The sequence below is a fragment of the Curcuma longa genome, chromosome 14 (genome assembly GCF_044706935.1).
Source record: "Curcuma longa cultivar G26 ecotype Majalengka, Jawa Barat chromosome 14, ITB_CL_G26_1.1, whole genome shotgun sequence".
NCBI classification, from domain to species: Eukaryota; Viridiplantae; Streptophyta; class Magnoliopsida; order Zingiberales; family Zingiberaceae; genus Curcuma; species Curcuma longa.
The window spans coordinates 5,936,763-5,954,536 of NC_133874.1; the positions used below are offsets into that span (position 1 = coordinate 5,936,763).

General features: G+C 38.0%; 3 protein-coding genes across 4 annotated transcripts; 2 read left to right on the forward strand and 1 right to left on the reverse strand.

Moving 5' to 3' along the window:
• Nucleotides 1-2,850: 2,850 nt before the first annotated feature.
• On the forward strand, nucleotides 2,851-5,063 carry LOC141845653 (INCREASED PETAL GROWTH ANISOTROPY 1-like protein 2). Its single transcript, XM_074733708.1, has 8 exons — nucleotides 2,851-3,086; nucleotides 3,177-3,356; nucleotides 3,526-3,918; nucleotides 3,984-4,115; nucleotides 4,205-4,386; nucleotides 4,459-4,570; nucleotides 4,747-4,890; nucleotides 4,977-5,063. The coding sequence occupies exons 1-8, from the start codon at nucleotides 2,865-2,867 to the stop codon at nucleotides 5,061-5,063; spliced, it is 1,452 nt and encodes a 483-aa protein (XP_074589809.1). The 5' UTR covers nucleotides 2,851-2,864.
• A 2,978-nt stretch (nucleotides 5,064-8,041) lies between these two features.
• Nucleotides 8,042-10,244, forward strand: LOC141845139 (putative polygalacturonase). The gene is made up of 6 exons (XM_074733187.1): nucleotides 8,042-8,166; nucleotides 8,298-8,621; nucleotides 8,729-8,849; nucleotides 8,971-9,145; nucleotides 9,262-9,332; nucleotides 9,418-10,244. The coding sequence occupies exons 1-6, from the start codon at nucleotides 8,149-8,151 to the stop codon at nucleotides 10,083-10,085; spliced, it is 1,377 nt and encodes a 458-aa protein (XP_074589288.1). The 5' UTR covers nucleotides 8,042-8,148; the 3' UTR covers nucleotides 10,086-10,244.
• A 277-nt stretch (nucleotides 10,245-10,521) lies between these two features.
• Nucleotides 10,522-15,237, reverse strand: LOC141845080 (guanosine deaminase-like). Of its 2 annotated transcripts, none has more exons than XM_074733119.1 (5): nucleotides 15,005-15,237; nucleotides 14,036-14,095; nucleotides 12,421-12,539; nucleotides 10,895-10,999; nucleotides 10,522-10,789 (listed from the first exon to the last, which is right to left on the reverse strand). In XM_074733119.1, exons 1-5 carry the CDS (start codon nucleotides 15,018-15,020, stop codon nucleotides 10,601-10,603), a joined length of 489 nt encoding a protein of 162 aa, XP_074589220.1. In that variant the 5' UTR covers nucleotides 15,021-15,237; the 3' UTR covers nucleotides 10,522-10,600. The 2 variants fall into 2 exon arrangements, with proteins under 2 accessions (XP_074589220.1, XP_074589219.1); XM_074733118.1 differs by having other exon boundaries at nucleotides 12,349-12,539.
• Nucleotides 15,238-17,774: the final 2,537 nt, after the last annotated feature.

Sequence of the window (17,774 nt, forward strand, 5' to 3'; positions counted from 1 at the left end):
AGAGGAATAGGGTGAAGGAACGCGTTATATTCCTACCAAACGACCCACTTTTGCCACCCAAATGCGGACGCGAGGGAGGAGGGGCCCGTTGCGCGTCTCCGCAAAATGACACGTCAGCAAACACAGAGATGGGTGGCGTCGAGACTCGACATCGCAATCTCCATCAGTCATTTAGGCTGGCGGGCCCCAGTCCCACTAACTCCGACGCGGATGGCCTGCGTCCTCTCGCGTTCGATCTTGAAATTGGGTAGATCTGGACCGTTCGTTGGTTGGGTGACGACGAGAGTTGAGTGGAGTAGTTTGACGATGGAGGGGAAGGCACGCTTCGTGTTGACCGAGTCAGTTGAGGAAGACGAAACCCCAACGATTCCGATGTTTCACGGGAAATCATCGGTGAAGGCAAATGGACAAAAATAAAAAACGCGTTTCGCATTTAACTGTTCGATAAATAACGTCCCTTTTTTTTTATAAAAATCATCATATTCCATGTATATTTTAATTTAAAATATATTTATTTATAATAATTACGGTTAATTATTATTATAATAATTATTATAACTATTTTAGGGAAAGGTTAGAATTTAGTATTTAATTAGGGTAAGGTTAGAATTTAGGATTTAGAATTTTAGATGGTTAAATTTTAATCAATTTAAAATGTTTTTAATAAAATTTAAATAATTTTGATTCATTTGATAAAAAATATTTCATATATAATAATTTTTATCAAAATAAATTAATTATTTTTTAAATTATAGTAGTGAAATAAGGAATATTTTTATAGAAAATAAAAGGTTAAAAAAAAAAGATTTATGATCTTTCAAGCTCTTCTATCCGTTTGATATTAGTTGCTTCCATTTTATCGCACATCACTCACTAGTCACTGTGTCTTCCTTCCTAGTTCGATTGGGTTGTTTTCGTATTTATTGAAGGAACCTCAGGGATGCAAAACAGATCTGGATTTAATTCCAGTCGAGTCGTTTCTAGAGATTAATCGACTGACCTTGAAGGTCAGTTGACTGATGGCAATCACAAGGTTTAACGACTCGACTAGAGCTTCACGTCAATCGAATCTACCTCCGAGTCAAATTGGCGACGAAAAATTATTTTTCGTCGTCAATTTGCGACGAAAAATTATTTTTCATCGCCAATTTGCGACGAAAAATAGTATTTCGTTGCAAATTGGCGACAAAAAACCAATGTTCGTACGACGAATATTGATTTTTCGTCGCCAATTTACGTGAAATCATTTTCGTCGTAAATTAGCGACGAAAAATAATTTTTCGTCGTCAATTTGACCGTCGACAGTTCCGTAAGGTTTCTCGAAAGTTAGCGACAAATTAGTTTTTCGTTGTAAAATTTGCCACGAAATTTTTTTTTGTCGCCATCTTTTGGAACGAAAATACTATTTCGTTGCTAAATTTTATGACGAATTTAAAATTCATCGCTAATTTTGTGACAAATTTCAAAATTTTCATCGCCAATAGTTACGACAGGCTTTTGGCAATAAAAAACTTTTTATCGCTAGATTCGTTGCAAAACCATTTAGCGACGAAATTTTTTTATTTTTTCGTCATCAATTTCGTCGCAAAATCTCCAAAATCCTTATTTTTTTGGAGTGAGAATCAAGTCAGTCAAGAAGCCGATAATCTCTCAAATTCTCACATAATGCAGTCCTTTAGTACGGTGAAATGGACTAATTTATAATGGAGTAGATCAATTCATAAAAAATTCATCGTATAACAGAGATGTCATATAACAGAGATGAGGTGGAAACTATTACTACAAACACTGTTGCACTCAATTAATCAAAAGAGGAAGAGGAAGAGACCAGCCAGGGAAGAGGCAGTGCATGGAAAGAGCAGCAGCACTTACCTTCCTCCTCTGTTGCACTCATCTGCATTAAATATGTTCTTTTAACAGTACTACTGGAAGAAAAATCATCTCATGTTCTATATGTATGGGATACTTTGTGTGAAAGATATTTTTGTTTCAAATTCTTAATTTTTAGTAAAATTGTTTGTGGAGCACAAAACAAATCAATGCCAAGAGTAGAAGCTACTTCTTGGTTCATCTTCCAATTCAAGCCAACAAAATCTAAGGGGTCTATGGCATTAACTGGAACCCATAGATCAGTTGATTTCTACTTTAAATTGCTTAGTGACCCACCATTTCTTTTCAGATATTCTTTATTTCAAGCATCGACAATTCAAATTCTAAAAGTTTGCAGGTGCAATTGAATCCAATCCGAGGATGCAGGTTTGGGTGGGGTGGTTGGGTGATGAAGAAAGGGAGAAGGACGAAGAGGTTAGCAAGTTTCGATCGATCGAAAGAGCCATCTCGCCAAACCAAAAGCCTCGGCGATGCCTCTCATTTCTTTAATTCGATCGTCTCTCGATGCATTGTGCTGTCTGTGCAGTAGAGAGCAGCAGGGCAAGTTTGCCAAATCCTTCAGCTCTTAGCAAGTCTCGCATTCAGGTATGTTCTTCAAATATCAAATACTTGAGAAACAGCAAGTTTAACGAGATTGAATCAAGCAGATAGATCCCATAAATTAAACCTTGCAGTCATGCAGATGCTACTGCTTGATTACTGGAACATGGCCATTAATTCCTGTTCCTTTCTCTCTTTAATACACCTGAGCAAGTGATTTGTTTGGTTAGGTTACATGCATTCATTCTTTATCATGTGAGTGGGTGAAGAGCAAGTCTGCATGTGGATGAACAATGAGAAATATGATTGCTGATTTGCTCATGAAACCTTTCTTCCTACCTCCTTATCTAGCACGGTGATAATAAAGATGTAATCTGGAAAAGTGTTTTTCACAGCTACAGTTTTGAGGCGACAGTGCTTGATCAAGCAAAGCTATGAAGCAAGAGCTCGGAGCTCCACATGCAGCCAGAACCAGAGTTGTCTCAAGAGTACTGAAGGATTCACCAAGAACAGATACGGATAATGGGACCTCTCCGGGGTTGAAGGCAAGGCCAAAATCTACTTCCTTGGATGCAAGCACCACAAACTTGGCTAGAAGATCTCCTCAGTTCGACAAGCTCAGGCCAGCCGCTAATGGTTTAGGTGGCCCGAAAGTGGTGGAGCAGTTTGCTCGCTTGAGGAGGAGGGAAGATGCCAGTCGCAAGGGGTCTGTGGATGGAGTCAATGGAAAGATCAAGGAATTGGAGAGTAGACTTGGCGAGAGTGAGAAACTGGTGAGGGAGTTACAGGAGGAAGTGACCGGATTGAAGACTGAGATAGAGAAGTTGCAGGTGAGGAATCTTGAGTTGGAGTCAAAGAACAAGAAGCTGGAGCAAGATCTCACTGCAGCTGAAGCAAATATCAAGATGATGGAGAAGACTGATCAGGTATGTCAAATCTTGATATAAAGATTTTAGAACAAACTTAGTGGTATTTTAGACTCATGGAGAACTAATTTGTCTTCTTTTTGAGAGAACAAACAAAATTTTCCAATAGCGAGAATGTTTTTACTTAATTAGTAAACCAAATGACAAAGATCTATTAGAGCTTGTTCAGAAAAGCTCAAAGAATTCTGCAGAAATGGAGGTTAGAGAAAATACTATCTGCAAGAGCCAATCTTTGGCAAGGAGAACTGCCAACCAAGTAGTAGAAGTTCAACAAAATTTAGTGATTAAGATGCCTATTCCAACTTTGTCACCTTCCAAAGGTTCTTCCCATGGGCCGCCGCCACTGCCGCCGCCGCCGCCGCCGCCTCTTCCTCACAATGCTTCAGGAAGAGCAACAGTGAGCAAGGCTTCTGCTCTAGTCCAACTATACCATTCACTGACAAAGCAAGATAGAAAGCAAGGTTCGGCAATCAATGGGAGTTCTGCCAGTAGTCCTACCTCTGGTTTTGCACATAGAGGCATTGTTGGAGAACTTCAACATCGATCAGCTCATCTATTAGCGGTAGATCCTATTAGTTTTGTTAGAGTCATCGACTTTTGTTCATGCTCTTGTATCTTCTTGCACAGATCAAAGCAGATGTGGAAACCAAAGGGCAGCTCATCAAACATCTTATACAGAAGGTGCAATGGTCACCTTTCACCAGTATGGAAGATGTCCTAACTTTTGTTGATTGGCTTGATGGAGAACTCTCCACCCTGGTAAGGCTTGTCATAAATGTGATCATTGTTAAATCCATCTTTCCTAAGAATTTCTAAGGAAGTACTCTTCTCTATGATCTTCCAAGCAGGTTGATGAGAGAGCTGTGCTGAAGCATTTCGACTGGCCGGAGAAGAGAGCCGATGCATTGCGTGAAGCAGCTGTTGAATTCCGTGGTCTCAAACAACTTGAAGCTCATGTTCATTCTTTAAAGGATGATTCCTCCTTATCATGTGAGGTGACACTGAAGAAGATATCAAACTTACTAGATAAGTGAGTTGTATCTGATGATCAATTGTATTGCATAAGAAATAGTATCAGTGCTGATGCCCATGATGGTGCAAGGTTGGAGCGAGGCGTTGATAGATTGATCAAGTTGAGGAATGCAAATATGATACTGTACAAGGAGTGCAAAATTCCAACTGATTGGATGCTAGATTCTGGTATGGTTAACAAGGTACAGACATGATGTTTTTCTTTCAAAGAAAGGATAGAACATTGATCACAGATAGAATCGAATTGAAGTCCCACTAACTATTAAGGATCTAGATGTATAGATTACTATCTTTCCTAGAAGCTGAACCAAATTTAACATGTAGCTGCCATTAATGAATTCATTTACAACAATTGAAGATGAAGCAGAGCTCTGTGAAGCTTGCGAGACTCTATTTGAGTAGAGTGACAATGGAGCTCGAAGTATTGCAGCACTCTGAGCGGCAATCTGCACAAGAGGCACTTCTTCTTCAAGGGGTGAAATTTGCTTATAGAACACACCAGGCAAGTAAAAACTAAATCTAAACTTGTGATCTCCATGAGCCAACTGAGCTCGAATCTTAGTAATGTAGTGCTTGATTTCGCCGCAGTTTGCCGGAGGGCTCGACTCCGAGCTGACGATCACCATTGAGGACTTGAAGAAAAGGGTTGAATCACAGAGTAGAGGATCACAATAGATCACATTCATGCTATGACAATCAAAAGAGGGCCATAAATAAGCTCAGAATTGAATAAAAGGATTTTTTTTTTGTTTTGAAAAGATGACTTGAGAATCTCTCGAGGCTTTTCTTACTACAGAATATATTTGTGAACCAAAACTGAATAAAATTTAAATTTGCAGTGGCCATTTTTTATAGTAGATTTTGCTCTTGATGATGATGATGCTCTTCATGACACATCAATGGCGACAGGAGCATTGACCAAGAAGCCTCAGTTTGGAATCTGCAGGCTGCCATCGTCCTTGTCCTATATCTTGTTTGGCTGTTTGCTGCCATTAAACTTTCAAACAAACTCGTCTCTTTTGTGCATATGAGGAACGGTGGCATCTGCTACATGGTCGCTGGCAATGGAGGCCGAGTCCCCTCATTTAAGGCTCTCTGTTTTCTAGCTTTATGGTGGCAGCCATTTATGAGGGCAGACCAAACAGCTCAGAATTCTGGTGGTGGCATGCTCGAGATCGAGCTTTGAGCCAAATCACTGATCGCACTGCTGGAGAGCTTTTTCAGTGTGCCTGAGCTCTAACTGAAGCTGCTTACGATTGGAGTCATGCGGCTGCAGCTCCGATCGTACAAACAAACTGGCTGGCAGCCATGTGGCTGTGGCAAATGTCAGCGTGGGCGTGAGGGATCGGAGGAGCCAGCGTGATGCCTGCAAGGGAAACGAACCACTTTTTCATGAGTGCAACAGCTATTTGTTGCAGGTTTCAGTCCTCGAGAGCCTCATTCATGCGTCTCCCTCCAAGTTTGCTAATTTAACTGTACATGTACTACTACAGACTAATTAAGGCTACTAAACCATTCCATCAGTTATATTGTGTGAATAATACTCGGGGCATGGTTTGACTCGGGGTTGGTTACTGTGAGAACAGATTTATTAAAGTAGACAAGGATCGAACTTGATAAAGCCGAGGTAATATATATCCTCCCTGTAATGGTCAACTGCAGCTTCTCAATTTAGCTCTTCATATCGATGGTCTAAGACCGACCGTGTGAAGCTGCTAGAGTGACAGATTCCATCTTTCGCTAAAGTGTGAATAATGATCATAAACCAACTAATCTTGAGATGATCGATCTAACCTAATTAAAATTTTCTATCGACTATCATGGTAAATCAAGAAGCACTTATGGAGGTCCATCCAAACGGCCATTATTCTTAGGCCCGAGGGTGGATGTAAAAAATATAGCTAGTTATATATAAGGGTGAGTAAAATTTTGATTAAATTAAAATAATCAAGTGTATTAATTTAATTTAAAATTTTGATTCAATTAATTTGAAATTTTATTTTTTTTTTTTAAATTTCAGTTATTTTGGTCCTTGATTATAAAATCCAAAATTTAATTAAACCGATTAACGGATTGATGAGTTATGATTAATTAACTGTTAATCCAAATTTATAAGTTGTGATAATGTTTCTAAGACGTAGCGCAGACAGTGAACGTACGATATTGCTTGCATAATAATCAAAGATCGATCTTCAAAAAATTATGATCTGCATTTTCTATTCCGCGGTGCACTTAAAAGTATTGACAACAACCTATTGTCTCTTAAATAAAAAAAATGTATTTGTAATGTAAATGGACTCACTCATGAGGTTTTGAATTATAATGTCAACAAGATATTTTGAAATTAATGTTGGTCACTTCAGCACTTCAATAAAAATATGAAATTCTTCACCTCAATGGTCTTATACGGTCGATCTCACGATCATGACGTTACAGTTACGTTAACTACGACGGAGGAGGATATTATTTCGACTTCATCGACATTCGATTTTTATCCACTTCAATAACTCTGTTTCATCATCATCAACTCAATTATATCCTAAAACATTTAAATTGCAAAGAGGGAGAGAGGGTTGAAGTAGCATTTGTTAATTAGACATTGGATCCTAAGCTTGAGGGACTGTGCTGTGCGATAGAGCAGAGAAGCCCTCCCCTTTTTTCTGTCCTTTTTTCTTCCTCTCTTGTCTCCTTTGTGGACCTTCCATTCTTTTCCAACTCACAGATACTTCACTTTCTCCAATGCCCACGCTTTCTTTAGACTTTGGACTCTTGATTGATGTGAACTTAATTAATAGAATTAGAAGTTGAAGAATTCCTTCATGTGTTAATGCTCTCGCAAAGATATATTTATGCATTAATTTATAGTTCTTAGTAAAAGGCAATGATCAGGGCAATCTGTCAGTAGCATTTCTTCTTCTTCTTCTTATATGTTCTTGAATTGATCTGATTCAATCGTTTGAAGCTACATGCTGCGGTGCCTGCTGTCTAGTTGCTAATTGCAACAGAGTTTTCAAAAAGATTCAAACTCACTCTTTGCTGCAAAAACAGAAAGGGAATCATAAAGCTTGAGGCACCCAAAGGTCCAAAATCCATCGTTTGCGAGCTAACTGCCAGACAAGATGACAAAAGATGCCCTTCCATGACGTTGATGGATCGGCAGAGACGAGGGGCGTCAACGTCTTTTCGATCCTGTTCTTCACGGGGGTATTCCTTCATGGAAATGGAATCCCAAGAGCCAAACTGCCAATTGAAGAAGACCAATTCCATGTACAACTGCTGACTCTTCACGTCACTTCACTTCACTTCACTATGCTTCCCTTCTCTCTCCACTGCTCTGTTGCCTGCACGCTTCCCTTTCCCTCAGTTTTTGCCGTTTCCGCTTCCACACCAATTCCTGCATGAGTTGAGGTCGAACGCTTTGAGAATGCCCAATCAGCTTCCAAGCACTCATTGGAGGGATTGATTGATTTCATTCCGTGGTGCTTTCTGCCCTCCACGACTCTACTACCAACCTGTTCTGCACCATTCGCAGTGGTTTTGCGTCTCGTTTGCCTGGAAAGAGAGCTGAAGAAGACAAAAGTTAGTGGGCAAGGACGTAGCGTCATTATATTTTTTTTTCTTCCTGTTCATTCTTTCTTGCTCGCTCCCAATTTCTGTGCCTTCCGGTTGGTGTTCATGATCCACCTCCACTTCCTGCTGCTGATCACATCGTTTAGATCGTCTTAAAGCTTCTTGTTCGTGGAGATCAGAGCTTGGCCTCATGAAGAGCAGTGCTGTGGTAGCTCTCTTGCCCTTCCATTTTTGTTTCCTTTTTTTGTAGTTTTGTCAAATTTTCTTCTTCTTTTGCTGTGATTTCTTTAATTTTCTATTCAGTAGATCAGATCTATCCCTCACCTCGGTTTCATTCAGGTGTTCAGAATTCTGGTGGTTCTTGCGACAGTCGGCCAGTCCTCATGGCCAACTGTTGCGATGGTCAGCTCATACTGCAAGGAGATGGGATCGAGCACTTATCGACCTCACAGCGTCACCGTGACGGAGTTTGGCGCCGTGGGGGACGGTGTCACACTGAACACCAAAGCATTTCAGAATGCTATCTTCTACCTTCGTTCATTTGCAGATAAAGGCGGCGCGCAGCTATTTGTGCCGGCCGGGAAGTGGCTGACGGGGAGTTTTAGTCTCATCAGCCATCTGACTCTCTCACTGCACAAGGATGCAGTAATAATCGGCTCCACGGTGAGCTAAATCAAATCTTGTGTTTGCCTGAACAGCCAAATTCTGATGCAAACTTGCTTATGTAATGATGTTTTTGGGATTAGATTACTCACATTGCCTTTGAACAGGACCCCGTTGATTGGCCGATCATCGATCCATTGCCTTCCTACGGCCGGGGTAGGGAGCTTCGCGGTGCAAGGCATCAGAGCCTCATTCATGGATCTAACTTGACTGATGTGATCATAACAGGTGAGCATCTATGATGAATGAAGTTTGCCCTTTGAGACATTCTTAGTGAAGTTGTGAGTTAACTGAAGTTCTACCTTCATTGGAATTGTTAAGCTGATTCAGGGGTATCAACTGGCTGCAGGTGGCAATGGGACTGTTAATGGCCAAGGCAGTGTTTGGTGGGACTGGTTCAGGAACCACACTCTCAATTACACGCGGCCGCATCTCGTAGAACTGATGTATTCGAATGGAGTGATCATCTCCAATCTTACTTTCATTGGTTCACCATTTTGGGCCATCCACCCTGTGTATTGCAGGTTTGTCACTCCTAGAATTTGAATTGTTTCTCTTGTTAGTAAGTACTTTAGATATGGCACGATTGGGGGTTTACGATCGTAGGGAAGGCTTGAGACTATTTTTACTGGATTAACAGCCGAGTTCTCATCCAGAATATCACAATCCTTGCACCATCAGATTCGCCGAACACAGATGGGATAGATCCAGGTAAACTGAACAGACTATGACCTGAAACTTTGCTGCCACTGTTCAGTATCAGTTTGAACTGATACTGAATGTTTAACAATTCCAGATTCTTGTAATAATGTCTGCATTGAGGACTGTTACATCGACACCGGCACCGATCTCATCGTCATCAAAAGTGGATGGGATGAGTATGGCATTGCCTTTGCTCATCCAAGCTCCAACATCAGCATTCGACATATCGTTGGAGCAGCTCACTCTGGTGCAGGCATTGCCATTGGCAGTGAGATGTCAGGTGGCATTTCAAATGTGCAGGCAGATGACATCTCTTTGTTCAACTCCTTGTATGGCATCAGAATAAAGACATCACCCGGGCGCGGAGGATATGTCAAGTACATTCACATCACCAACATCGTCATGAACAACATCAAGACAGCCATCAGTATAACCGGACAATATGGTGACCACCCGGACGACAAATATGATCCAAATGCTCTTCCGACTATTGACATGATCACCCTAGAAGACATTGAAGGAACAGATATTAAGTATGCTGGCCTCTTACAGGGTATTCAAGGGGCTAACTTTAGCAACATTTGCTTATCAAAAGTGCACCTCTATGTGAGCTCAAAGTCTCCATGGAACTGTTCTTATATCGAAGGCTTTTCTAACTCAGTTTCTCCAGAACCATGCGAAGCAATCAACAAACCCTATCAAGCATCACTTTGTTACACAGCTGAGCATTTAGATCGTTTGAATCTGGTGCAAATTCTTTAAGTTCAGCAAGCAATTGTTTACAGTGTCAAGGGATTGTTTTGTTTTATGTGCCAACATGTTTGTGTTTAGCTTCCGGCGGAGCTTGGTGATGTTGTTTCGATCAAATTGTATGATTGTATACGAGTGAATGAGTGATGTAGACACGCCAAAACTCTGAAAGGCGAGGCTTGGAATGTTCATTATGGCTGGTTTTGTTGGATGATTCTAATAACAAAACATTCTAATTCACTTAGTTACTCTGAAAGAATGATCAAAATTCTACTGGATAAAGTTTGATACAAGTATTCATTCAACCAAATGATGCAAGTCAAATCGAAAAAGATAAATATAGTGAACAATAACTTGACCAACAACTGTGGAACTTTCACTAGAGGCATGCAAGAGAGCAAAATCACTAAAACAAACAAACAAAAAGCAGATGAATTGGAAATTCATCGATGTGAATATCAGTTGATTAATAGAAGACAATCAGTGTTCACAAAGTTTGTGATTATTTTGCATATAGAAGACCAGATTCAATACATCTGAAACTTTTCCTTGGTTCTCTCGAATACTTGTTCAGCAATTATGGCTCCATTGCCATCGGCTCGCTTGATCTCGAGATGAGCCTTCTGGTAGAATCCAGTGCCTCTCAGAGCATCAGCAATGAAATCATCAAATCCAATTGCTATTGCAGCTTCTGCTTTCGCTCCATAGACCAGCCTCTGCATTTGGAGTTCAAGCAAAACCAGCTGAGTGAAAAAGAAAAAAAAATGGGCAAAAAATTACAAGATACAAAAGTTGAAAGGAACTGGAAGATCAATGACCACCTTAAGTCGTGAAAGATGAATTGCTCCAAAGCACATCGGACAAGGCTCACAGGAAGCATAAATCTCACAATCTGCAAGTTCAATCTTCCCAAGCTTTTTGCAGGCCTGAAATAATGATAGAAGGTGTGCAAAACAACTTTAAGAGTTGTTTGGGATTCACTTATGCTTGGTTATTTCAAATTACTTAGAATTTGTTATCCAAGTAAAATACAAGAATGGTGCAGTAGCAAGTAATCCACAACCCACATAGATGGTGCAGTGAGCAAGCAAGTACGCAGCCTTATCCACAACCCACATAGATGAGAAACTAATTGATTAATTTGACTGAAATAGAATGTTTGAGCTCAAGCTTAAAGTAGTACACTCATTCGTGCTTATAGACCTAATTGATTAGCCCAAAATTCTCCAAATGGGACTAAACTGAGACATTATAATCTTCCCCACTCGAGATTTCCATCAAGGTTGAAGTCCAACTCATAGCCCACAATTATCTTAATTTGCAACATGTGAGGCAGCCTTTTCCAACACTTTGTTATGCCCAAGATTAGCTCTGGTTTGATACCAATTGTCATAGCCCACATAAAATAGATGCTCACTCATTTGTATATGCTATAACAAATGATTTTACTATGATCATAACCCAAAAGATACCATTGTTTGGTCGTAATCCAAATGCTACTTCACAAAGGTCATTTATAAAATTTATGTATATGTGCATATCATTTAGACAATGTGTTCGCCAAATTCTTTCTATAGTGTACCATTCAAGCTACAGGGAGGTTATGAATTAATGCACTAGCTAATCTGATAAAATAGAATGCCATGACAGTGATGATATGAATACTGATGCTACAGGGAGGTTATTTCAAATAAAAATAAAGAAATTAGATGGTGCTTTACTTTTTATTATTATTATTTTTGTGCATTTTGTATACCATTCAAGCTACTCCAATGCTTTGAGATTGCCATGAAACCTGCCTCAGTAGTCGCATAGAAGAAAGTCTTAAGTATGCCTCATATGACTAGCTAGATATTTCTTTTGCTCAAGAATGCCATCAAGGAAAAAGGTTGATCAGCTGATGATCAAGAACTTCTAAAAGCTCAATTAAACCATGTAAAAAATCAAGTTTCAATCCATTTATATTAACCTAAGAAAGACCTACTTTTGTTATCACTAGGAACAAGTAGATTGTATATGAATTAAAAAGAAGTGAGAAATTTAAGCAAACATAACAATTCAAAGTATAACCTACCAACTGAGTGAATCATACAAAGTAGCATGTCAATAGAACCAAATTAAACAGTATCAAATACCTCATTTAGATTCTTACACGAAATATAAGGAAAATACAGAATTGGATAAGATGCACCTGAATATGTGACTCAAACTTTGACAAGGATGCAGAAGTAGTTTGAAAAAATAGTAAACAGATTCAATATTCTAACATCCTTACCTCCCTTATTGCAGTGACCTCAGCATGAGCCGTAGGATCTGAGTGCTTGAGCACCATGTTATGACAACTTACCACTACCTCATCGTTACAAACAACAACTGCACCAAAAGGGCCTCCATCACCACATTCAATTCCATGATATGCCTCTTCAACAGCTTTTGATAAAAATTTGTGATCTCTATCTTTAACAACTGCTTGCAATAATATAAATGATACACGAAAAAGAATGGAATAACAAGAAAGGATTCAGAAAAAAAGAAAGGCAATGAAAAGAAAGTGAAAACAAAATGCAGCTAACTAAGATCTTTCCATGCATATTACATAACATATAACCAAAAGAAGATATGATCAACATGCATAAGCGTAACTAGATAAACACATGTATGATGCACAGTGAACCATAAACTGCTAAACTAATATACTATGTAAAATCTTTTAAAATGTTAAATCGAATAATATGATCAATTAAATCTAACATAATCTTTAAAAAACACTAAATTTATCTAGGAGTTTATGATCATTGTAAACCTTTATATATGATTATTGTCAATTCTTACACACTAATTTGATAAAAACACAGTATCATAAAGAAACAGCTGCAATTTTATTTCACCAATTCTAGATACAAAAATTCGAACTACAAACTTTTTAATTAGGAAATATTTTATCCTTTTTCCATTGTCTTTTTTTTTTTTTACAAACTCTCTCTCTTAAGTTCCCATCTATTTATTCTCTTCACCTCCATTTCTTATCTTCGATTTTTTTTGCTGCTACAGAAAAGCATCAAAAGAAAATATCAAACCTAATACTTCTTCCTTGTCATGTGGCGGTAGAGACTGAATACCACTCAGTCTCTCAACTCCTACCAATGCCTACAATTGCATCTTCTTCATAATATGGCAGCAATAGTCAAATACACCAATCTCAACTACTATGATCACCGACATTTGAACCTTCTCCTAAACCACCTCACGGACCTCGAGGCCCTCCTCTACAACTACCTCTCTCTTCTCTATCTTCCTTCATTGCATCCTCCACAAAGCTTGTGTTGCCATAGGCACTTTCTGTAATGATTTAATCCTAAATTCTTTAGTTGCCTAGTTTATTCTCTAGTTTTATTTCTATTTTACTATTCTTTCACTCACCTTCGAGTCATTAATTAATGTTAGATTCTCCTCTTGTAGAGATGAATTCTCTTCCTTATAATACCTTTCCGTAATTTCTATCTAATCCAATTTAATGCATCTCTTCTCTTTTAAGCCAATTTAAATGCATCTGTTAACTTCTCCATAATCCTCTTTATAAGATGCATCTTGTCAAAAAAAAAAAGAGGAAAAACCTATGTAAAAAACATTAATATATTTATTCCTACATTCATTGGTCAATTATTTTACCCTCTAATTTCATTTCCATTTGATCCACTATCCTTTCATTGATTAACATCAGAGACTCCTCTTGTAGAGATTGATTCTCCCTCAACTCCCATTGATTCTTTCTTTACCGTAGCTCTTCATTCCTCTTATAACCCAGTTTAAATGCATCTCTCCAGCATCTCCATGGTTGCTCTTTGCCGGCCAAAATTACACAATGTATTTTGTCAAAAGAAACCAGAAAAATCAAAGAAAACAGGAGAGCACTCCATTGTCCTCCGTTTGACTACAGAAAGGGGAAGATGTTGCTCAATTACCTTCATGATGACCTGAAAATGCAGAAGCCACAGAGATGGTCCCATTCTTTGACTCCACCACTGCAACCACAAAACAAATGAAGAAAGTAAGCAACAAGAAACCTGTGCCGTTATGAAAAGTAATTATACAAAAGATCTGTGGTGGAAATGGTAGACAGAAAAAATGCAATCCCCTGAAAGTCATCATACACCACAGATAAGAATCAATCAACTCCACATCTAATGAATTAAGTAATTGTACCGAAGTTTATACGAAGACATTGAACCAACAAATGGTACACGGTAAAAAACTTGGTTATTGAAAGCTACTATATTTAGATTATACTGGACATGAAAACCAGAGCAGTGGAAAGCTTGGTGACCTGAAACACGCCATGGGAAATAAATCACTGAATATGTTATGCTACCAAAAACTCAAATCTCAGAAAGCGAAATAGAAATTAAACAGCAAGTTAGAACATTACAGCAGAAATTGAAAAGGGGAAAAACCTAAAGCAGAACTTACCAATTGCAAAAAGAACGACCTAACTTTCTCCATAAATAACAGAAAAAAAAAACAGGAATCCCAATTACCAGGTTAATTTTCAAGAAGAGGAAACCGGAGATAAAAGATACTTTTGTACAACAAGGATCGATCGTAAAACTATTCCCAAATCCATGGAGCAGTAAAATGGACGGATTCTGAAATTTTATATTCAGAATCACAAGTGTCAGCAAAATTCAACATAAACCGACGAATTTGACACACGATGCAAGCGAGCAACAACAAAACGTCAAGATCGAACTTTCCCACGTAAAGGCGGCGACTTTACGGGAAAATCCCGCGGCGGCGTGTCCAATGAGGCAACTTGCAATTTGTGACAAATCGAGAAAGCCGAAAGAAGATAAAAGATTGAAATTTCAAACGAATCCAACACCTGCGCATAGGGTTAAGGTAGTCCGAAGAAAGACAGCATGATTCAGCAGTACCTTGCGCTTCTTCCATGACGGCAGAATGGGAAATCGAGCCTCTCTTCAAATCTTTCGATCTGGACTGGCTAACAGAGAGCGCGTTGTGCTTGTATATATAGAGAGAGCCTGGTAGGTCGAACACAGACAGGCAAATGGTAGGAATTGAATTCCATTAGCAAAATCCAAGGAAAGCGACAGCCCGAAAGGAAGGCAGAAAAGGCGAGAAGAAGAAAGGGGGAGGGAGGGCTCAATGGAAGAGGTGTGCAAGGGAGCGCCAAGTAGTAAAGCTCTCTTTTTTATTTTAATTTTTATTTAATTTTTTATTTATTTAAAATTACTTCGAGGGTATAGATTGAAGAAGGAAAATAATTAAATTTGGAAGAAGAAAAGAGAAACTCCACTTTGTAGTTGCCTTAAGGCCACTAGATCGTCCCCGGGGCAATGGTAGAAGGTAGGTAATTAAATTTGGAAGAAGAAAAATAGCAAATAAAATTACTTCCAGGGTGTATTTGTAGAAATTTTTAATTAAATTTGGAACACAAGAAAAGGAGCAAATAAAATCACCCCGGAGATGTAGCTAGGAAAATAATTAAATTTGGATGCAAGCCTTAAAAGAAAAGTTAATTCGATTCCATTTTGAACATACTAAAAATATGAAAAATAATATAATAATAATAATTATTATTATTTTACTCGCATTAGTTATCCCTCTCCACAATTTTCACGTTTATGATTAGACACTTAAATTAATTTTGACACAAAAGAAAATTAATTATTATTATTATTTACTCGCATTAGTTATCCCTCTCCACAATTTTCACGTTTATGATTAGACACTTAATTTAATTTTGACACAAAAGAAAATGATAATAATACACGTTTTAAATCATGGAATCATTGACCAATTATGGTGAGCTGCCAGAGGTTTGAGTTGAGAGATAAATCGCTTACTTTTCAAAGAGAAACGAGAGACCAAACATGGATATGGGCATCGACTCGACGTTGGTCACTGTCAAAGCGTTGAGTTGAGAGATCTTGACTTTCGCTCCTCCACGTCTACTAACGCCCGATAACAGGGAAAGATAGAAATCGAATTTGTGTTTGATATAAATTTTTTAAAGTAAATTCATCCCCTCCGACGGTACTTTGAAATCGTTGAATGTCTTTTCCCCTATATACAACGGTACAACTACGTACATAATTAAACACTGGTTGTTCATAATAAAGCATATACGAATGCTATCACAGGTAGAATTATAGAGTGGAATGTGCCCCCGGAGCATAGTTGAGTTGATTACGATGGAGCAAAGTTGTTGAAGTGGATAAGGGTCAAATCTCGACGAAGTCGAGGTATTATCCTCCTCCGTCATGATCAATTGTAACTTCTCAATTTACCTTCATAGATGATCGTGGAATCGTTGGAGTGGCGGATTCCACTTTATACTAAAGTAAAGTGGAATGCACAATAGAAAGAAAGAACAAGAGGAATGAAAGTGGATGAATTCTATGTTTTTGTGTTTACCTCCTCTGTTCAAGGTCAAAACCTCTTTATATAGGAGTATCAACCTTTGATAGCATTCAATAGTCGATTAATATTCATTCACTGTCTTCACTCACCCAATTTGATATGTCAACTACTGGTCATCAATAGTTGATTGTTGCATATTCACCATTAATCGTATAAATTAGCACATTAATACATCCATGACTAGCTTGAGCAGGTAAAAAAAGGAGATTTGGATGCAAGGGCGAAGCCAAGTATTGATTTACCCGGGCTTTAGCCTGGGCCCAATTTTTTTAAACATGCAATGGCAAGGCATTTTCACTAGCAACCGAATCCCATACGAACAATCAGCCCAAGTAGATAACAATCAATCAATAATAGTCCGGATAGATTATACTTTCTGACTTTGCCATTGTTTGGCTGGTAAAATGTTGACTGATTTGATCAGTCCACCAATCGACGTGTGTAAAATCATGCTCGTATACGAGTTATCTTGATTTAGTACATTCTTGATTCTAAATTTACACTCTTGTGGATCTACATGTGAAAGAGAACCTCTTCGCAATAGGATCGACTAGACATGAGAACATGCTACAGGAAACTGATTATAAGAAAATTAAGTTTAAAGGTTGAGAGAAGGTCAAAGGAAGCTTTGGAAGGCAACAACCTAACAAGCAAGCAATAGAAATGAAGCATAGAAAGATTGGAAGACACCAACAATCAATAGAGCTTTTGTTCTCTTAGTTTTGTTTTGTTTTTTTATCTCATGAGGAATGTAAAAAATATTAACAAATATTATTCTATTTTATTTAAAGAAGTGAATAGATTCTTATTTGTAAATTTTCTAATAAAACAACCTATGACGAAGAATATCATGCTTAGACCTACAAAGCACTTAAATGGGCTGATAAAGCCCATATTGTGTTTAACTTAAGCCCGGCCCATTTACACCGCTAAATACTAGTGTCTCGTGATAGCAAATTAAAACTTCTAATCATTTCTAATGTTTTTTTAATAAAAATTATTCAATCATTTTATTTTCAACGTACTTTGTTCTATTTTTCACTCATTTTAAGTAGATAAAATAAAAAAAATATCATTTATTCTTTCATTGTTCCCTTCCTCCCTCAGTAGAAAAAAAAAATTTAACTAGAATCCATTAATAGACACATCTATTCAATTTTTATTAATTTTGAACGTAAATTTTTTTATGAATTATTAAAATAAATTAAAAAACATAAACGATACATCATTTTACTATCAATATTTCAAGAATATTAATTA